At 38.5% G+C, this 21,052-nt stretch overlaps 4 protein-coding genes and 1 pseudogene across 6 annotated transcripts; 3 read left to right on the forward strand and 2 right to left on the reverse strand.

The window, feature by feature from the left end:
* The first annotated feature begins 198 nt into the window (after positions 1–198).
* On the forward strand, positions 199–4,878 carry LOC139100196 (scoloptoxin SSD14-like; annotated as a pseudogene).
* Positions 4,879–5,831: 953 nt separating this feature from the next.
* LOC139100027 (lipase 3-like) lies at positions 5,832–8,824 on the forward strand. Its single transcript, XM_070652608.1, has 4 exons — positions 5,832–5,998; positions 6,350–6,570; positions 7,149–7,844; positions 8,534–8,824. The coding sequence occupies exons 1-4, from the start codon at positions 5,906–5,908 to the stop codon at positions 8,715–8,717; spliced, it is 1,194 nt and encodes a 397-aa protein (XP_070508709.1). The 5' UTR covers positions 5,832–5,905; the 3' UTR covers positions 8,718–8,824.
* Positions 8,825–8,890: 66 nt separating this feature from the next.
* On the forward strand, positions 8,891–11,140 carry LOC139100030 (calcium and integrin-binding protein 1-like). Its single transcript, XM_070652611.1, has 4 exons — positions 8,891–9,096; positions 9,723–9,960; positions 10,133–10,350; positions 10,501–11,140. The coding sequence occupies exons 1-4, from the start codon at positions 8,891–8,893 to the stop codon at positions 10,520–10,522; spliced, it is 684 nt and encodes a 227-aa protein (XP_070508712.1). The 3' UTR covers positions 10,523–11,140.
* shams (glucoside xylosyltransferase 1 shams) lies at positions 11,123–13,719 on the reverse strand. Of its 3 annotated transcripts, XR_011545392.1 has the most exons (3): positions 12,674–13,719; positions 11,614–12,062; positions 11,123–11,559 (listed from the first exon to the last, which is right to left on the reverse strand). XR_011545392.1 is itself a non-coding variant. In XM_070652609.1 (2 exons), the coding sequence occupies exons 1-2, from the start codon at positions 13,583–13,585 to the stop codon at positions 11,883–11,885; spliced, it is 1,092 nt and encodes a 363-aa protein (XP_070508710.1). In that variant the 5' UTR covers positions 13,586–13,719; the 3' UTR covers positions 11,123–11,882. The 3 variants fall into 3 exon arrangements, 2 of the variants coding, with proteins under 2 accessions (XP_070508710.1, XP_070508711.1); XM_070652609.1 differs by having other exon boundaries at positions 11,123–12,062; XM_070652610.1 differs by lacking the exons at positions 11,123–11,559; positions 11,614–12,062 and adding an exon at positions 12,069–12,599.
* A 400-nt stretch (positions 13,720–14,119) lies between these two features.
* LOC139100080 (glutamic acid-rich protein-like) lies at positions 14,120–17,156 on the reverse strand. The gene is made up of 3 exons (XM_070652674.1): positions 15,724–17,156; positions 14,843–15,252; positions 14,120–14,782 (listed from the first exon to the last, which is right to left on the reverse strand). Exons 1-3 carry the CDS (start codon positions 16,964–16,966, stop codon positions 14,618–14,620), a joined length of 1,818 nt encoding a protein of 605 aa, XP_070508775.1. The 5' UTR covers positions 16,967–17,156; the 3' UTR covers positions 14,120–14,617.
* Positions 17,157–21,052: the final 3,896 nt, after the last annotated feature.

Below are 21,052 nucleotides of genomic sequence, written 5' to 3' on the forward strand. Positions count from 1 at the left end.
CATTAATTCACCTCAAAACTAGTCCCATCACCCCCAAAACTAGCCCCATCATACCTAAACATTTTCAAGCCTCTCAATCCTGAAATTAAAATAATTTTCTCACACAAAATTTTTTTGTTATTTTTTTCTCATCATATGGGATATCCCGACCTTTAAGCCGAACGCTTATATTTTTAAAACGAAGGAGTTGAGTCGATCTATTTTTAACGAGCATAGAACGAGAAAAAAATGAAGAAAATTTTTACTTGGCACAAATTTTTCAAAGTCAAATTGCGGAGTGGAATGTGGAATGGAAAGTTTTTATTTTCGTCGTGGGTCACCTGGGGTTAATGAGAGGGATATTTGGAGAATTTTTGGAATTTTTTATTTTTTTTTGGTTTTTTATTTGAAATTGTTGAAATTTGACTAAAATTTTAATTTTATTTTTTTAAAATTTCAGGAAAAAAAAATTGAATTTTTTAATATTTTTTCAAAAAATATTCAAAGGGAATATTCAAAAATTACGTAGCCCTCAGGTTAGGGGGTTCAAGTGACCACAATTTGGTAACAAAATCCAAATTTTGGTATCAATTTTATTCCAAAATTGCCACATTGACATCACTTCCACTCATCCCTAGACGATCAATTATTTAATAATTTTTTTGCGGTTTTTGACCTATTCAATTTTGAAATTTTTTATTATTGCAAAATCAATTGAGAGATATGAAAACAATCTGATTATTTTGTTATATATTGGGTATGTTATGGTCAATTTAAAGTAATTAAATAATTTCATATTTTTTTTGGATTATTTTTGTCGAGAAATTTCAACTATTTTTAGCGAATCTGATACTTCATGCATATCTGATCAATGTATAAGATAGTGATGCACATTGGGTATGGGAATTGGGCATATGGAATTGGCTTAGTTCCATAGTTTTAGGTAAAACCTATGGAAGGATGTATGGAGGATATGCTAGAAGAAATGTAGGACCAACTTCAAGCTCCTTCAAAATCAGATGAATTCAACCACAATAATTCGGAAAATTTCTAGAGAAAATGACATTTGTCGACCAAAAGTCTAGCTATTGACAAGACATTATTTCGTACTGTTCATTCGAATTGACAGAGTTACTTGAGGCCTCTAAGCAGGAGGGTAGTCAGAGCTTTTTTTGACAAAAAAAGCATTTTTCTGCAATTTTATGCATGAAAAACTTATTTTTGCCCCTAAAACCTCTCTAAATTATTATTTGAAGGTCACCCAACCCCCAACTACCCCCTTAGATCCTCCCATCCCTCTAAGTACCCCCCAAAAGACACTTCCAATTGATATATATATCAACATACCAATTACTGGCCAATTACACTTTAAAACCACATTCAAAAAAAATTACAAAATCAATTTTTTTTTCATATTAATTATTGAGAACATCCACAAGACAGACAGACCTACCTCATTACCACATGAATTAAACACACACAATTTTTTTTTTGAATATGTGTTTCTGTGGAAAAAGTTTTGAAATTCTAGTTTTTACATTTTTTTATGAAATATTGATAAGAGTTCGTTGGCTTTATGACGTAATAGTGGATGGATGAATGGGGTTGTGTTATGGGAATTTGAATGATGCTCAAGAACTTGATGTGTGGATGTGGATGGGACAAATTTGGTAAATTGGATGTGATTTTGAATAAAATACATAAAAATTTGGAAAAAAATTTAAAATTATCCAAAAATTTTGTTAAAAATCAACAATTAAGTCGACTTGACTAATTCATAAACCCAATGACATAACCAGGAAGTCCATCCAAGAGTTGGGAAGGGGTCCATTTTGGAGTCTGGGATTCCAATGGAGTCTGGGCAAATGAAGTCTAAAGTCAGAGTCCATTTAAGGCTGGAAATGGGTTAGAAAACGGGGACAACGGCTGACAATGGGGACAATGGCTGCAAATAGGGACAATGACTGCAAATAGGGACAATGACCCCTAATAGGGACAATGACTGCAAATTGGGACAATGCCTGCAGATAGGAACAATGGCTGCAAATAGGGACAATGGCTGCAAATTGGAACAATGGCTGCAAATAGGGACAATGACTGCAAATAGGGACAATGACTGCAAATAGGGACAATGGCTGCAAATACTGACAATAACCGGAAATAGGGACAATGACCGCTGATAGGGACAATGGCCATCGATGGGGACAACGGCCATCGATGGACACAACGGTCTTTATTGACATCAGATCAGAAGGTAAATTCACCAATTAATTAATCTCACTAAATGACGTCCTAATTGCCCAATCAACAATTTATCTCAAGTATATAATTCAATTATCAAGTCATAAATTACACCTGATTATTGTATAATTGTGGCACTTAAAGTATTTTTAATCCACGCTTAATCCACCATATTCAGTCACTTATTGATCCTCAAACATTTTTCATCATGAATTTTAATCATCGATTTTTTAAATATTTTATAATACTTTTTGCTGTACTTATTGCTGTTGCAGCCATAGTTGGGGGTGTGCTTTATTCTGTATATTCAGGCAGTGATGACGACAAGACGGGGATTGGTGCAATTGCAAGCAATGGCGTTGAATGCGCAGAAATGGGAAAGAAAATATTTGAAAAAGGTGGTAATGTTGCGGATGCGGCAGTGACGACGATATTGTGTGAAGGAATATCAAGTCCGCAATCTTGTGGTTTGTAGAGCATTTATGTCCAATTTTCCGCAATTTTTTACATTTCCTCAATTCCTTTAAGGTGTCGGCGGTGGCTTTATAGCCGTAATTTACCTAAAAAGTCAAGGAATCATCAGAACCATCAATGCACGCGAACGAGCACCAAGGAACTCAACAGCTGACATGTTTGTTGCCAATCCAAAGGAATCAACACACGGCGGTAAGGCAGTCGCTGTTCCTGGTGATCTTAAAGGAATTTGGGAACTTCATCAAAAGTACGGTTCAATGAAATGGAAGGACTTGCTGGAACCAGTCATTGACATGTGTAAAAATGGACATACGGTCGGTCCATTCCTTGAGGAAATGCTTATTGACTATGAAGATGAGCTGCTCGCGGAACCAAGTTTGAGGGAAATTTTCATGAATCCAGCTACAAACCGAACTTGGAGATTGAATGACAAAATGAAGCGTCCAAAGCTGGCTGAGACACTTGAAATTATAGCAAATGAAGGAATTGATGCCATGTATGGCGGTGGACAGATTGGAAAGAATTTTGTAGCTGATGTGCAGAAATATGGCGGAATTATGATTGAGAAGGATTTGAGGGATTATAGGTTGGTATGACCATGACACCATGACACCATAATACCATGACACATTGACACCATGACACATTGACACCATGACACATTGACACCATGACAATTGACACCGTGACACATTGACACATTTTCACCATGACACATTGACACAATGATACAATGACACCATAACACCATGTGACCATGACACATTGAAAAATCCTCAAAATTTTCTCCCATCTTTCCCTTTCCAGAGTCGAGTGGTCCGACCCTGTCAGCACAACCGTAATCAACAACAGCACCGTCTACACAAGTCCATTACCCAGCAGTGGTTCTATGATTATTCTCATGTTGAATCTCCTACGTAATGATAAATTGGAACCAAATTTAGTTGGATATCAGCGAATAATTGAGGCAATGAAGATTGCATTTGCACATCGGACCAGAATTGGAGCGGAAGCGAATGAGGAAGTGCTGGGAATTGTCAGAAGCATGGTTGATAAGTCGTACGCGGATACATTGAGGCATCTCATTAATGACACGAAAACCTCAACAGATGTTAAATATTATGGCGCAAAACATTCAGATGTTGATGACCGCGGAACTGCACATTTTCAATTTTGGCACCGAATGGTGATGCCATTGCAGTCACTAATACAGTTAATGACATTTTTGGAGCAATGTTTAGATCACAATTGACTGGAATTATACCAAATGATGAGATGGATGACTATTCGACACCTGGTGGACCTAATGCTGATGGAGTTTGGCCATCACCGAATAATTTTGCAATTCCTGGAAATAACCCGATATCATCGATGACACCGACCATTGTGGTTGATAAGAATGGTGATGTTAGGTAGGTTGGGAGACATAATATCATGATTTATGAGTATAACCTCAAAATTTAGGGACATAACCTCAAAATTTTGTTACTTAACCTCAAAATTTTGTTACATAACCTCAAATTATGGCGCATAACCTTAACTGTCCTCAAAATTTGTAGGTTATAGCCTCAAAAATTTCAGATTAAATCACAAAACCTTAAAATTTCCCCGCATAACCTCAAAATTATCTGACATAACCTCAAATTACCTCTCATAACCTCAACTGTCCTCAATATTTTGAGGTTATTAGCCTCAAAGAAGTCAAAATGACTTACATAACCTCAAAAATCACTCACATAACCTCAAAAATTCCAACCCAATTCTAACCTAAAATTACAATTTTTCAGACTACTCATCGGAGCTGCAGGAGGACGACGTATCATAACCAGCACATTCTATACCTTATACCGCAACCTTTTCTTCAACGAAACCCTTGTGGATGCCATGGCTGCACCAAGAATTCATCATCAGCTAACCCCAATGGAACTTGTTTATTCAGCACATATGGACACTGAGATTGTTAAGTCACTTAATCAAACGATTGGACATAGAGTTAGAGCCGTACAACGACTTGCAAATGTTGTTGGAATTTCAGTAGAAAATGGTGATGTTAAGGCTAGTTATGATCCATTTAGAGGTGGAAGTACTGTCATTTTTGAGGGAAAATATTGAGATTTTTTTTGGGGACATTTGGTGCTGATTTGTACTTAATTCTGTAAATAAAATTGAAATTTATTGATATTATGTGTTTATGGTTTACTTATTTACCCCATGCTACTCACTCTCCCCCTCTTTTGGCAATAAGAGGATGATGTTGAAGCCCAATATCGTCCTTTTCCCACTGAGAGTGCCCCTGGAGTGTCTTAACCATCATACAATGACATAGCAAAGCTCTCAAATGTCAATTCGAAATCGCCCCCACCGAGGCAAGTGAGACGGGGGGAATTTAGTCCATGTCGAGGAACTAAATCACACCTTCTCTATTTCTGGATTTGCCCATGGCTCCCACTTAACGTTTTAAGATGTAAACCTAGTCCTACCCCTCTATTTTTGTGATTTTGTAGAATTTGTGGTAATGTTCATACTTTCTTCATACATTTTAAGCAGCAAGACCTCCGACTCCCCTTGGATATGTCCCTGGTCTCTCGTCTCCAACCCCTCAACCCACCAACTCTCCCCATTCCTCTATTTTTGTGTTTTCGTCCTAATTTGAGGTGCCTAGGTGTAATACTCAACTTGTGTCTCCCATGTTAACCAGCTAAGCCTACCATTTCACCTGGATATGTCCCTGGCCACACCCTCTCGTCTTCTTTATGTGTTTTTATTCAAATTCATGGCGCCCTGGGGTAATGTTTGACTTCCTTTACCCTAGCTAACCTATGACATAATTACCAATACCAATAGCAACTCCGTCTCCCTCACCAACATCATGCAGGTCATTAACATCAAATACAAACTCTTAATCCCCAATCCATTAACCACCAACAGTAACAAGCCTCTCGAATTGCGTCTGAGTACGATTAATCTGCCACCTGTAAATCACATGAATTATTATTTTTAACACAATTAATCTTATCAAGCACCTTTTTTTTCTGAGATTAATTTTTCATTCTTTTATGGTCTTTTAACTAATTGAAAAAAAAACATTTTTTCATGATAAGTCATTGTCTTATCGCCGGCTATAACTAGTCAACCTATTTTGTCGAGTGCGACCACTAGCTGAGTGTTTTTTGTGCTGAATAGAGAGGAATAAGAAAAAAAGACTTTTTGAATGAAAAATTTGTTGAATATTTTGGCACTTTGTGTTATAGCTGTGGGATATGTGACGGCTGATCCAATATGGGAGGATGCTAATCTTGATACGGTGAGTTGTGGTTGCTTTGGTGGCAATTGTGGCTTGTGAAATTGCTTTGAATTGAACATGAGGATGAGTGGCAGTTGACTGGACATGGTGTGGGACTGTCTCTATTTATCGACACCCTGCATGACCCCTTAGATCCGACACACCCACTCCACCCTTCATACCTACAATTCAGCAAATTCTGGCTGAAATTCAGCAAATTCTGGCTACAATTCAGCAAATTCTGGCTGAAATTCAGCAAATTATGGCAGAAAATTCCAAATTTTCTCAAAAACCCAATTACCAACCTAACCTCAACATAACCTCAAAATTCCCATAAAATCAATATTAATTCCTCAATTTTCCCATTTATAGATTGGACTTCTCAGAAAATACGGTTACACAGCTGAAGCATTGACTGTAACAACATCAGATGGATATCGTCTTGGTCTTCACAGATGCTCCGGTGGACCCTTGTCACCGCCAGCATTAAACAAACCCGTTGTATTCTTAATGCACGGACAATTGAGTTCATCGGCTGATTATGTTATCATGGGACCAAATAATGCTTTGGTTTATATGTTGGCTGATTTAGGGTGAGTAGGAGGGGGTTAGGTACAGGGTGGCATGAGTTTGGCTCAAGGGTGACTTGGCTCTACCACAGGGTGACTTGTGTCTACCTCAGGGTGACTTGTGTCTACCTCAGGGTGACTTGTGTCAACCACAGGGTGACTTGTGTCTACCACAAGGGTGACTTGAGTCTACCACAGGGTGACTTGAGTCTACCACAAGGTGACTTGAGTCTACCACAGGGTGACTTGAGTCTACCACAGGGTGACATTGTGTCTACCACAGGGTGACTTGTGTCTACCTCAGGGTGACTTGTGTCTACCTCAGGGTGACTTGTGTCAACCACAGGGTGACTTGTGTCTACCACAAGGGTGACTTGAGTCTACCACAGGGCGACTTGAGTCTACCACAAGGTGACTTGAGTCTACCACAGGGTGACTTGAGTCTACCACAGGGTGACATTGTGTCTACCACAGGGTGACTTGTGTCTACCGCAGGGTGACATTGAGTCTACCAGGAGTCACATAACCTCACATAACCTCAAAATAATTCCCGAATTATCTCGAAATTTTCAACAATTCCTTATCAATTCCTTCATTTACAGATATGACGTTTGGATGGGAAATTCACGCGGTAATCGATACTCAAATACACACACCTCCCTGCACAATGAATCACAAGCTTATTGGGAATTTGGATGGCATGAAATTGGTACAATTGATGTACCAACAATGATTGACTTTGTATTGGCCCGGACAGGTCAGCGCAACCTTCATTACATTGGACATTCCATGGGAACGACTGTATACTTTGTTATGATCAGTGAGAAGCCACAATATGCATCAAAATTGAAGAGTGTTCAGCTATTAGCACCAGCTGCATACATGACATATATCCTTACACCTTATGTCCGATGGATTGCTACTTATGCCTATACATTTGATCTTATGTTCCAAATGATGGGAACTTACTATTTTGCACCAACTGATGAGATGGACAAGCAAGCTGCATACAATGACTGCCGGGATGGTGCTCCATATCAGGAAATGTGTGCCAATCAGATCTTCTTGATTGCTGGATGGAATTCCGTTGAGACAAATCGTACAATGTTGCCGGTTATTAATGCACATTCACCTGCTGGTGCTAGTATTAAGAATATGCTGCATTATGCACAAATTGTGAGAAGTGGAATCTTTAGACAATATGATCATGGTGCTAATAATTGGCTACATTATGGACAATTGACACCACCATTGTATAGATTCACTGGACATACGGCACCTGTTGCTTTTTATTATGCGTAAGTGAATTTTACCGAATTACGACCGAGCGTGACTGAGTGGCCGAGCGTGACTGAGTGGTCGAGCGTGACTGAATGATCAAGCTCGACTGAGTGACCAAGCTCGACTGAGTAACCGAGCTCGACTGAGTGACCAAGCTCGACTGAGTGACGGAGCTCGACTGAGTGACGGAGCTCGACTGAGTGACGGAGCTCGACTGAGTGACCAAGCTCGACTGAGTGACCGAGCTCGACTGAGTGATCAAGCTCGATTGAGTGATGGAGCTCGACTGAGTAGCCGAGCGTGACTGAATAATCGAGCATGACTGAGTGACCGAGAGTGACTGAGTGACCAAGCTCGACTGAGTGACCAAGATCGACTGAGTGATCAAGCTCGACTGAGTGATCAAGCTCGACTGAGTGACCAAGCTCGACTGAGTGACGGAGCTCGACTGAGTAACCGAGCTCGACCGATTGACGGAACTCGATTAAGTGTCTGAGCTCGACTGAGTAACCGAGCGTGATTGAGTTATCGAGCGTGATTGAGTGGCAGAGCGTGACTAATTAGTCGAGCGACTTACTGACCGAGCTCGACTGAGTGACCGAGCGACTGACAGATCGAGCTACTGAGCGACTGACTGGCCGAGCGACCGAGCGACTCTTTAGATTTCTTAATATACTAACATTCTACTCTCAATTCCTCTGCACAGCTTAAACGACTGGATGGCAACCCCAGCTGATGTCAACACCCTTCACCGTGCTATGGGCTCACAAGTCACATTATTCCATCAAGTACCACAGGCATCATTCAATCATATGGACTTTGTGTGGGCAATTAATGTCCGATCATTGGTCTACGACAGAATGGTTCAGGAAATGAGAAAATATGATTAAAAAAAAATTGGAATTGACTGAAAAGAGTAAAAAAAGTTCAACCAAAAAGTTCAAATTTGTTATTTTTTATATTAATTTAATGAATAAAATTAGAATTTTTAAGGCAATTTCAGTTATTTTTTTGATATTTTTCATACTTCACGTCTAGATGTCGCTATGGACATTTGCAAAATATGACTAATATGCTTCATATTCAGGCAGAAACTTTAAAAGAAAATAAAGAAAAAAAATTGATTTTTTTTTGTTCACAACAAATCAGTATTTTGGGTATTTTAAGTAGATTAATTGGACAAATGGGCAACACACCTAGTCAATTTACGGAAGAGGAACTTAGGGACTATGAGGATCTGACATATTTTACTAGGAAGGAGATATTGCTGTAAGTTGAATGAATTTATTGCGTAAATTGTGAATTTTGAGGGGATTTTGCAATGGTTTGTTGGGAAATTGTGAAGGTTTTGTGGCTGTTGAGGGAGATTTTCTGGAAATTTCGGAGGATTTTGATGGGTTTTGATGGTTTTTGATGGATTTTGATTAATTTCGATGGATTTAATAAGAAAAATTGGTGAAATTGGTCAATTTTGAGGTAAAATTTGCAAAATTTTTACAAAATTCATCCAAAAAATGCCAAAATTTGACAAAATTCTCTAAAAATCCTCGAAAAATTTCAAAAATCTTCCAGAAAACCACATAAATCTTGAACTTTTGACTAATTTTGAGCGAAAAACGACAAAATTTTGCCAAAATTCATCAAAAAAATCAAGAAATTTCCAAAAAAAATCACAAAATTCTCAAATTTTAAGCTAAAATTTGCCAATTTTTGTCAAAATTTGTCGAAAAATTGCAAAATTTTCTTAAAATTCATCAAAAAAGTTAAAAATTTTGACAAAAATCTTCAAAAAATCATCAAAATTTGCAAAAATTCGTCAAAAAATTTCAAAAACCCCTCAAAAATCCCCCAAACCCCCCAAAATTTTCGTTAAATTCCCCCTCCATATCCCACAGAGCGCACGAGAAGTTCAAAGCAATCTCACCCGAAAAAGTCAATCACAATAAGAATGCAAAGCTGTCGATGAACAAAATGATGAGCACATCTGAGCTGTCCTGTAATCCATTTGCTGATCGAATCTGTCAAGTGTTTTCAAGCTCCGGTGACGGATCTGGTGATTGTACATTTGAGGACTATCTGGACATGATGTCGGTGTTCTCGGATCAGGCACCAAAGAGTGTTAAAGCTGAACATGTGAGTATTGCTCATTTTGGGATGTTTTGGGGACTTTTTGGAATGTTTTGAGGCTCTTGGATGGTCAAAGGTCTTTAAACAGACCAATAAGCAGCCATTAGTTCCAACACATCAGCCTACATCCCCCAAAACCTCAATTCCCATCCCTAACTCAATTTTTTACAATTTTTAGGCCTTTAGAATCTTCGACTTTGACGGTGACGATATGTTAAGTAAGAATGACCTAAAGCAAGTCATTCAAAGGCTGATTGGATTCAATAATCAATTTACGGATCTCGATATGGAACAACTTATACAAAATATACTCGAAGAAGCTGATTTAGATGATGATGGATCGTTGAGCTTTGCTGAATTTGAGCATGTTATTGATAAGTCATCGGATTTTACAAAGTGAGTTTGGTACTTCCTAAATATCCCCAACATCCTCAATCCTCCCTATTCCACTGACCGGGAAGTCCTTCCTTGACTTTTAGTTGACTTGAACTGAAAACTATGCCTCAATTCCAAATTTTTAATAATTTTCTATCAATTTACTTACAGCTCTTTTAGAATCAGACTATAAATATTCATCCAGAAGCCTTCATTCCAGCTCCAACCAAAGAAAGACGATAAATTCAGTTCTACATGCTCTGCTAATCTTCATATCTTCTAAATCTAACTTAAATTATATCAGACACTCCAGCAAAATATGAACAAATTAACAAAATATGATTATCAAGTGAACCTACCTTATTTGAGCTATGCTTTCTCGTTACCGGGACCGGGACTGGGAAATTCCGGGACAGACCTGTCCAGATCCTCTCACGGTTCCGGATGTTTTTTGGGAAAGCATAATTTGAGCGGCAAAGCATACCTTAACAGACAAAAGAGCATGATCTTGATAGCATTACATCCACTAGATGAGCATTCTCACAAGCTTCACTCTCAGCTTCCTTTGTTCTTAAAAACGCGATCTTTGGTCTGCTAGGGAACATGACATATGCTGCTTGGATTACTTTCCTAGACTCCGATGCAACCTTCATTAAATCTATCGACACCCAGCTATGTTTTAATTCTTCATTTAACTACAATTAGAAGTGGCCACAGGTTACAAGTCCTTAATGTATTGTAAGATATTAACTAATCCACATGGACATAAAAAAGATGTTTATTCGAATAAAAATTTTATTAAAAAAAAAGAGTTTTTTATTGTCTTTAATTAATATGTTGTCTTGAAATGTAGAAAATTTGCTTTTTTGTTCACAAAATTGGTAATATTTTGCAAAGCCGACTTGGATTCAATATGGAATCAAGTCGACTTCGAGCTTTGTTTTTTGGTAATCTAGGATGGATTCTTGATGAGTGTTTTGAGCTCATTTTGGTCAAAAATTGGTCTGAATTGAAGGTAGTTTAGGTTCTTGTTGCTCAAGCCTCAATTGACAATCTCACAATCTCAATTGTCTATCAATATTGAATTCAAAAGTTCCTCAGTAATTAAATTTAAGCTTAATAAAGTGCTTAATTTCTCATTATTCTATGAAGCAGAGTTGACAGGACTCCAAAGTGGACGTGCTTTGATTGTATTCCGGACTATATTGAAGGTTCCTTTATGGGTTCCACCTGAAAATTCCATTAATTTCACCAAAAAATCCATATATTCCATGATTTTCATACATTTATCCATGGATTCCATAAATTCCATAAATTCCATGGATTCAATGGAATCCATAGTTTCTGCCAGATGATCCGAACTCGTCCAGACCCAACAGTCCTACCAACTCTGTCTGTACCCACAAAAATCCAAAATATTAAATAAATATCCCAAAATAAAATACAAAACTATCCTAACTTAAATCACTAAAATACTATTCGTTGCTACTTAATACTTAATAAAAATGAGCCTTAAACAATTTCTTGGTATTCAATTCCTTAAAGTTACTTCCTTATTCAGCCTCACGTAGAAAAATTTCATTTTCATTTTCAATATCATTTTTACAAAAATGACTCTTTGGATTAATTAAAAATTCGTCAATTAATTCATTACAATTGGATGTATCAGACACGACGACTTGTTCCTCGATTGCCTTTACAATGTGACTGCATGGACTGTCGGGTGGCTTGTACTGGAATGAGATGAGAAAATATTGAGAATTAGTGATTTTGGTTCAGGTGCCTTCACATTTTAGGATTTTAAGGTTCAGGTGCCTTCACACTAGTTATCATTGATGTTCAGGTGCCTTTACACTAGTGAATGTTGACATTCAGGTGCCTTCACACTAATGATTATTGAGGTTCAGGTGCCTTCACACTAGTGAATGTTCAGGTACAGCTGCCTTCACATTAGTGAATATTGAGATTTAGGTGCCTTCACATTAGTGAATATTTAGGTTCAGGTGCCTTCACACTAGTGAATATTCAGGTACAGGTGCCTTCACATTAGTGAATATTCAAGTACAGGTGCCTTCACACTAGTGAATGTTCAGGTACAGCTGCCTTCACACTAGTGAGTATTGACATTCAGGTGCCTTCACACTAGTGATTATTGAGGTTCAGGTGCCTTCACACTAGTGAATATTGAGATTCAGGTGCCTTCACACTAGTGAATATTGAGGTTCAGGTGCCTTCACCATAGAGAATATTGAGGTTCAGGTGCCTTCACACTAATGAATATTGAGGTTCAGGTGCCTTCACACCAGTTAATTCCTATTAATTCAACAAAAAAGTCAATCCTTACCTCCTCAATTGCCTTGTAAAATTCTCGAAATATCCTCTGCTTCCCCTCCTTATGGAAGTACCCGCGATTACCATGTAGGACCTTAACACCACTCGAGATATCACATTGTGACGTATACATACAATGATCAGGTCTATAATTATATTCACATTTCATCAAATGCATCTCATGTGGATGTTCATGAAAGTAAATATTAAGGATGTCCTGATCACCCCATGCAAGCTTGTTCCTATATTTTTGGTAAATTGGTTGAATTTTATCCTCAAAATTGACATTTCTCATCCTTGTCAGGTTCATCAGCATAACACCGGAATTGACACCAAATGGCTGATAAAATGGATGTCTTGCAAATCTTGTGTACCATCCGGTATTGAAATTTTCACTTTCTGATGCCATCGCTGACATCTGTGACTCATCAAATGACTTAAAGTGCTGATAGACGAGGTCCGGTGACGATAGAAAGATGACATCACAGTCAACATAAAGTATCGAGTCATGATGAGGTAGTAAGGAAGGCAAAAACAGTCGTTGTGATGCACATGGCTTAAACAGCTTCAGCCACGTCTCCTGGTCGTCGTTGGGAAATTTAAGATGGAAAATTTCATAGGAAAATTTCGGAAAATCGACAAAATTTTCCATTTTTTGTTCGAAAATTTCACGAAATTTTGGTTCCGTGACGATGATGAAGTTTATGGATGTATTTTTGGTGCTGAACAGCAGTGCTGATTTCATCATGACTAGAGACTCATCGACACGTTCAGGTCCACAAACCACAACTGCAATATTTATGGACATTTCGGACATTTTTTGTTTATTTTCATTTTTGGTACTTAAATTGTCGGTAAAATAGACTAAAAAGTATATAAACAGCACTAAGACTACAATTAGGACTAATTTTGAGTAGATTCGCATGGTTCCTTATGCCTTGAACTTTCACATTTGGATGGAATTAAATAAAAATTTAAATTTTTTATGCCTTTTTGTTTACTACACAAAAATATATTTATGAACAGCTGTTGTTTGAGAATACTTTGCACATTCCTCCTTGTTGCTTAACTACCAAAATATTGGAGGCAAACTGAGCAAATGATCGTCAATTTTCGGATATCCTTTTTTGAAAAATTAGAGAGAGAAAGAGTATTTTGGCGGGAATATTTGAAACTTTTTAATATTTTCAGTTGGAACTGAATTGGACCTGATCAGGTATGTAGATAGCCTGTGCGGCACACTGATGTGCATGTTATGAACAATCTAAATGATGCTGAATAGATTGTCAACCTGCATCAACTGATTTTCCATATCAAGTATCCCATTGCGCTGTACCAGATGCACCACTGTGTCGTACTGTACCACAACCGAATAAATCAGCTCCTAGCTTAACTCAGCTGGTATGTCAAAGAACAGCATACTGAAATCAGTTCCCATTTCTACAGAATTAACACTACATTTTGTGAATTATCAATCTTTATTTTTTAATCTCAAAAGTAATTATCTACAACTTAATTATAAACCGGTGTCATATTTCGAAAAGGAATCCTTATAATATCCCTTAATAGTACTCAGACCGTTAAACAGTTTGTCATAAGCATGGTCTAAGCTACTCTATGCTGAAGCTCCTGAACAGCACAAATTGGTTAATCTATCCAAAATTCAGCAACAGATAGGCATGCCTCTGACTTAGGGCTGGATTATATTTAAATCCGGCAACATGTCTAAGTGATAGACTAGCAATAGAGTAAGATGGAAAGCCTTCTGTAATAAGCTAGGCTCCAAGTCGCAGTATGATTCTAGTAAGTAAGCATGTCTGAGTGACTATTACATTTAAACCAACTCCAACACCAAGTCAGAGTCATGTCAATCTGGTACCCGATTTTTGATCGATTAACCGACTTGTACAATCCCAGACCCCCTCTAAAGAATCCCACAAAGGACACAAAATCTCCTTTAATAAATGCCATCATCCTCTTCACCATAAAGCGGCTCCTGCTTAATTGCAAATAAATTGCTAAATATTTCATGTTCTCCGGGTGTGTTTTCGGTTTCCATTTTCTCTTTCCACCTCTTGACTGTCGATTCTGAGACGTTGAGGATCTTTGCGATGTCTTTTGGCTAAAAATGGAAGTAAAATGTGAAATCCTTAATAATATGAAGCATGTTAGAGTTACTTACCCGAACATTCATCGCCAACATCCTAAATGCAGTCTTTTTCTTTGAATCATCCTGCACCTTCGGCTCATGCACAACCTGCACTGCCGGTGTCGGTCTCTTTCCAATTAATTCCTCACGATTCTCAATCAAATTATCCACATGATCCAGTATCTCTTGATCAATGTCATCCTCATTGAGATCCTTGCCTTTATGTATCAGCCTCGATGCTGATCGTTCACTAATATTCATCAGCATAGCTATGTCCATCGTTCGGATTTCCTTATCGCGTAGACATTTGGCTATGCAAATTTCTCGTTTTCCGAGTGTTGTTTTTGGTTTTCGCGGAACTTCCCGGCTGACTGGTTTTGGTTTTGTTGGTGACTCTTCGATGATGACACAGGATAGGGGGTCGAGTGGGTCGGCGTCGTCAACTGTGGAATTGGAATTTTGGGAATTAGAATTTATCGAGACCTTAGCCTAGCCTGTAGCCTAGCCCTGTAGCCTAGCCTGTAGCCTAGCCTGTAGCCTAGCCTGTAGCCTAGCCTGTAGCCTAGCCTGTAGCCTAGCCTGTAGCCTAGCCTGTAGCCTAGCCTGTAGCCTAGCCTGTAGCCTAGCCTGTAGCCTAGCCTGTAGCCTAGCCTGTAGCCTAGCCTGTAGCCTAGCCTGTAGCCTAGCCTGTAGCCTAGCCTGTAGCCTAGCCTGTAGCCTAGCCTGTAGCCTAGCCTGTAGCCTAGCCTGTAGCCTAGCCTGTAGCCTAGCCTGTAGCCTAGCCTGTAGCCTAGCCTGTAGCCTAGCCTGTAGCCTAGCCTGTAGCCTAGCCTGTAGCCTAGCCTGTAGCCTAGCCTGTAGCCTAGCCTGTAGCCTAGCCTGTAGCCTAGCCTGTAGCTTAGTCATGTACTCACCTTCCTGTACGACATTCCTCTCCTCTTTCACCTTCTCTGGACTAAAACTGTCATCAAAGCTGTCCTGCTTCAGTCTTGAAAGTGGTAAATTGTCATCGTCACTGCTTTCGTCCTCATTTTCATCCTCATCGTCATCGTCATTCCATGGATCGTCGTTCCAAAAGTCATCATCGTCCTCAACTTTTTTCACTTCCTTTTTCACTTCCTTCTTGATTGGAATTTCCTTTTTCACGACTTTTTCCTCAACCTTAATCCTCTTTTTGGGCACATCCTCTGGCTTAACAAGCTTCCCACGTCCCTTTGCCGCCAGCAGTTCCAATGTATCATCAATTAATGTATCAATGGTTCCATTTGAGATCATTTTTGTGAGTTTTTTGATTGTATTCATTGGCAGGTCAAGTAATGCACACATATCCTTATTGGTATCGCCCCGCTCAAATGAGGCTTTGGCACGTTCAATAATTTCACGATCCAGTGACTTTAAGTACTGCTTTTTTGGCTCCGGACGCGGCTGTTCTTCCTTTTTTTCCTTTTTTATTTGCTTTTTATACTTTTCGGGATTCTTTTTCATCTCATCGAGTCGAATTTTCCATCGACGGACACTCCGGTCACTGATTTTAAGTTCCTCGGCTATTTCCGTTGCTGCCATACCTTTTGCGTATAGTTCGGCAATTTTTTCAGCTTTTACGTCCGCACTGAGGAACTTGAATTTGTATTCTTCTTGCTCCTCTTCTGGATCGACTTCAAGCTTGCCTTCTTCCTGTAATTTCTTCTTTTGTTCCTTGAGACGTTTGCGGAATCGAGTTACACTACGTTCACTGACTCTTAATACTTTGGATATTTCACTGGTTGAGTAATTTTCAAGTATTAATTCACGGGCATATTTGAAACGCTCCTCGGCTGACATTTCCTTCTTACGGACATATCTGTTGATATTTGCTTCCGGTTTTGTCTTTCTGCGACGACGTCGGCGCTTGTTGAGCTTGGCTGCTCGTCGACGTGCTCGAATTTTATCCTCAAAAAGTTGCATTTTATGCTTAAAATATCGTACTTTATGGGATGGAATGTTGAGTAAGATGGCAAAATCATCGTCTGCTGCATTGTCTTGCATGAGTTGCTTACACATGAGGAAGTGCTCCTTGCCGACAACGACGACAGTCTTGTGTGTGGCTTGATTTATTTTACGGATTGGCTCGACTGCGTGACATATTAATTTGACATCCTTTATGTCTTCCGTTTCCATTGCTGTTTTACTTTGGAGATCTTAGGAACTTAATTTTGGGGATTTTTGTGGATTTGTTGATGATTTTGATGATGGCTTTTGTGGTCTTGTTCTGGAAAAATAAGGAAATTGCTTAATTTAATTAAAAAAAATGAATTTTTTGTGTTGGATATTCTTTTTTTGTTTATGTTTACAATAATTTTTTGGTCGAATTGTTTTTGGGAATATATTCGAATAAAAAAAGTGAGCAATGAATTTGAATATTTTTTGACCGTTAATTTTAGATCATTTTTATTTTGATTTTATTTTGATAATATTAATATTTTACAGTATTGTCTTCAGTCACTCAATCAGAGTTTGGAGTCAACTTATCCCGACTGAACAGCCATACGTTACTTCCTTACTTAATTCGCTGGCTGGATAGATCAATTGTGACTCATGACAATCCATAGTTTGAGTCTGAAAATGACTCTATTGCTGGCTACCAATTACTGATGCCTAGTCCACTGATATCTCTATCGACAGAGTCTTTCCATGAATTGTTTGGTCATGGACAGCCAGAATTGTTCTTAAGCAGCAAAAAAGCAGCAGTTCTGTGTATCATCAATTCTAACGACCCGGGTTCAAACTCAACCCCACCCCATTTCTTCTCCCATGATGCTTCATAAATCATGTTTGTAAGCACATTCATCATGAATTACTTGTAAAAAGTGAACAACCCCTTATCTTGATACAAGCTATTTATTGACTTCTTCATATTCACCAGAAAAAGTAACAAATTTCCAAAAATATGACGCACATTACCATTAATTAAGCACCTTCACTTCCAAAACATTTTTCATTCATTAATTTCCAATCCTTCGCCGCAAAATGACACAAAATGTCATTAAAAATTTTTGGATTTATTATTTTCAGCTTAATGTCCATCAACACAGCATATTCACAGAATCTCACCTTATTAGGCATCTCAATATGTGAAATAATTGAAGATTTTTACTCAAAAGTTACCAAAAATGTCTTTATTGTTGACTATGAAGGAGCACAAGGAGGACATGGTGAATTAGTCAATAAAATTATGGAAAATCTCAACAATTCCGTGACTGTTGAGCTGTTTAATTTACAAAATTATACAATAACATACGAGGAACAGTCAATATTTTTATTTGATAATTTTGATGACTTTAAGCTGTTCACGGAAGAGGATTTGGTCAGATTTGTGTACTATAATCCACTGAGGTTCCTGATTTATGCTCAAAATGCAACAGCTAAGGACCTTAAGACTCTCAAAACTAACCTAAAAATTACACCACTTTACTACATGCTTATCCACGATCAAGTCACAGATGACATCAACCTGTACACATTTGAGAATCTTGACTATCTTCACTACTGTCATGAAAATCAAACCTTAATAAAAATCAATAAATTTTCATCGGACAATCAAAAATGGCTGACAAGACCAATATTACCAAAAAAGTACCAAAACTTTCATGGCTGCATCATGAACTTGGGTGTTGAGGAATCAAATATATTTTTTGAACAGGCAGTCAAAGGATCAAGGACTAGACCAAAGTATCAGGTTTTTGGTGGTGAATTTTTGTCATTAATTGGGAATATCCTTAACTTCAAGGTTCAAATTCTCCTTTGTAAGGGATACAACTGTATGGAGGAACAACATCACGTTTATCTTTATAATGTTGTATCATTTCCGGTTTTAACTGGAATTTTCTATAATATGAATCATGATAGTTGGAATTTTCTGATGATTAATGTTCCTGCTAAGTAAGTATGGCATTTAAATTGAGTATCTTGGATTCTTTGAGACCGTCTTGGACTTCCCAAGACCGTCATGGACTCCTGAAGACCATCTAGGACTCTACAAGATCATCTTGGACTCCCTAAGACCGTCTTGGCTTCTCAAGACAGTCTTGGACTTCTCAAGAATGTCTTGGACTCCCTAGGGCCGTCTTGGACTTTACAAGACCGTTTAGAACCATCACAGACCATTGAAGATCCCTAACATCGCCAAGGAACCCTAATACTCGATAGAAACACCTGAAAACCGCCTAGGACCACCTCTAGACCACATAAGACCATCTAAGACCCCTCTAAGACTGCTAACGACCGCCAAATACTGCCTAAGACTTCCAAAGGCTATCTAGGACTCCCCAAGGCTACCAAGGACATCTCAAGACCGTCTAGGACCACTTAAGATCGTCTAGGATCCCCCATGATCTTCCAAGATCCCCCATCATCACCTAGAACACTCTAAAACTGCCTAAATCCCTCCAAATGTTGATATAATTCAATATTTCTTCTCTTTCCAGGGCCCGCATGTACTTTCCAGTTGATAATCAATTGACAATGTACACATCAAGTGAAAAATTCATGCTAATTTTTAGCACAAATGCTTGGATTTTCATATCAACTCTATTTGTGTCTGCAATTCTTATGAATATTCTGTCAAGGAAGTATTTCGCACACAATCTTAACCTTGAAATATTTCAAGCTATTTTTGGAACAAGAATCTTAAAAGCAGCAAAAGCAAATGCTATTCAGATTATTTTTACATCGTTTATGATTTTTTGTCTTATAATTAGGATGGCATTTCAAGGAAAATTGTTAGAGCTCTCATCGAATGAGATTCGTAAACCTGAACCAAGGACAATCGAAAGTATGACAAACGATGGCTATACATTTTTGTATAAATTTGGTTACAAAGGGGAACCATTTTTTGAGTACAGGTGAGTAAATTTATATTGTGACTCGGGTTCGGGATTCGAGATTCGTCTTCGGGATTCGAGCTTCAGCTTCGGGACTCGAGTCCAGATTCGGGACTCGAGCCTCAACTTCGGGACTCGAGCCTCAACTTCGGGACTCGAGAGTCGGCTTCAGGACTCGCGCCTCGGCTTCGGGACTCGAGCCTCACCTTCGGGAATCGAGCCTCAACTTCGGGACTCGAGCCTCAACTTCGGGACTCGAGCTTCGGCTTCGGGACTCGAGCCTCAACTTCAGGACTCGAGCCTCAGCTTCGGGACTCGAGCCTCAACTTCGGGACTCATGCCTTCGGGACTCGAGCTTTGACTTCGGGAATCGAGCCTCGGCTTCGGGACTCGAGCCTCGGCTTCGGGACTCGAGCCTCGGCTTCGGGAAACGAGTTCCATTTCATTTTCTATTCTTTCTATCTAGAAACGAACAAATGTACACCATACTTTGGAATGATACGAAATTCATTTGCAATATGCTTAGTAATTCATCATCAAATATAGCATATGCTGATTTCGAACTAGAATTTGATATAATAATTGACAGACTCGGACGTACATTACAAAAGACCTACCTTGAAGCTCCAAATGGTAACTCACAATATGCATTTGGATTCATTTATCCAAGTTTATTTCGGGAAAGACTTAAAGAGATCATTGACGGACTTGTATGCAGTGGAATTATCAATAAGATGCTCGAGAAATACACAAAATCCAAATGGAATATGTTATCAAATGACATTGGCAAGAAGAAGACATTAATTAGTCTTGGACATTTGACATTTGTTTTTCAAATTTGCTTTGTTGCTGCATTTGGAGCATTAATGGTGTTTTTTGGTGAATTGACTGTCAACAAGACTGTGGTGGTAATTAAGAGGAAAATGCTGGAATTTCAAACTGAAGTTGTGATTCTTAAGGATTATTTTCATTGAAATGTTTGATCAAGTTTTCAGAATAAAGCATGAAAGTTTGTGAAATTTGGTGTTAAAGTTGCTTAATTACTTACTTTGACCTTATAGATCAATTGAGATGCTTGATTTTCCTATAAATGTCGACTAAAAATTGCTCTATTAATGGATCAATTGAATGTTAAACTTAATATTGAACACATTCAAGATTTCTCACAATGATGCCTCTTTTGATTCATTTAAATTAAGTGTAGCTTTTTCAAAATTGCAGGCATGCAAGCTTGATAAGGTACAGTCAAGAATCAGAGCTCAAGAGGTTTCTTTCGGTCATCTTCGGTCATCTTAGGCTCTAATGGGTCTTCGGCTCTCTTCGGTCTTCGGCTCACTTCTATTCGGCTCTCTTCGGTTTTCGGCTCACTTCGGTCTTCTGGTCT

The sequence above is a fragment of the Chironomus tepperi genome, unplaced genomic scaffold (genome assembly GCF_022539635.2).
Source record: "Chironomus tepperi strain 1889 unplaced genomic scaffold, CSIRO-AGI_Ctep_v1 contig_58, whole genome shotgun sequence".
Lineage (NCBI taxonomy): Eukaryota > Metazoa > Arthropoda > Insecta > Diptera > Chironomidae > Chironomus > Chironomus tepperi.

Excerpts from the sequence above, each read along its gene's own strand:
- LOC139100027 (XM_070652608.1), top strand. The coding sequence starts at position 5,906 with ATGAAAAATTTGTTGAATATTTTGGCACTTTGTGTTATAGCTGTGGGA. Across the intron at positions 5,999-6,349 it reads AGGATGCTAATCTTGATACG|ATTGGACTTCTCAGAAAATA; the intron begins GTGAGTTGTGGT and ends TCCCATTTATAG. Across the intron at positions 7,845-8,533 it reads CCTGTTGCTTTTTATTATGC|CTTAAACGACTGGATGGCAA; the intron begins GTAAGTGAATTT and ends TCCTCTGCACAG.
- LOC139100030 (XM_070652611.1), top strand. The coding sequence starts at position 8,891 with ATGACTAATATGCTTCATATTCAGGCAGAAACTTTAAAAGAAAATAAA. Across the intron at positions 9,097-9,722 it reads ACTAGGAAGGAGATATTGCT|AGCGCACGAGAAGTTCAAAG; the intron begins GTAAGTTGAATG and ends CATATCCCACAG. Across the intron at positions 9,961-10,132 it reads AGAGTGTTAAAGCTGAACAT|GCCTTTAGAATCTTCGACTT; the intron begins GTGAGTATTGCT and ends TACAATTTTTAG.
- shams (XM_070652609.1), bottom strand. The coding sequence starts at position 13,585 with ATGCGAATCTACTCAAAATTAGTCCTAATTGTAGTCTTAGTGCTGTTT. Across the intron at positions 12,063-12,673 it reads TTTACAAGGCAATTGAGGAG|TACAAGCCACCCGACAGTCC; the intron begins GTAAGGATTGAC and ends ATCTCATTCCAG.
- LOC139100080 (XM_070652674.1), bottom strand. The coding sequence starts at position 16,966 with ATGGAAACGGAAGACATAAAGGATGTCAAATTAATATGTCACGCAGTC. Across the intron at positions 15,253-15,723 it reads GAGGAATGTCGTACAGGAAG|TTGACGACGCCGACCCACTC; the intron begins GTGAGTACATGA and ends CCAATTCCACAG. Across the intron at positions 14,783-14,842 it reads TGTTGGCGATGAATGTTCGG|CCAAAAGACATCGCAAAGAT; the intron begins GTAAGTAACTCT and ends TTCCATTTTTAG.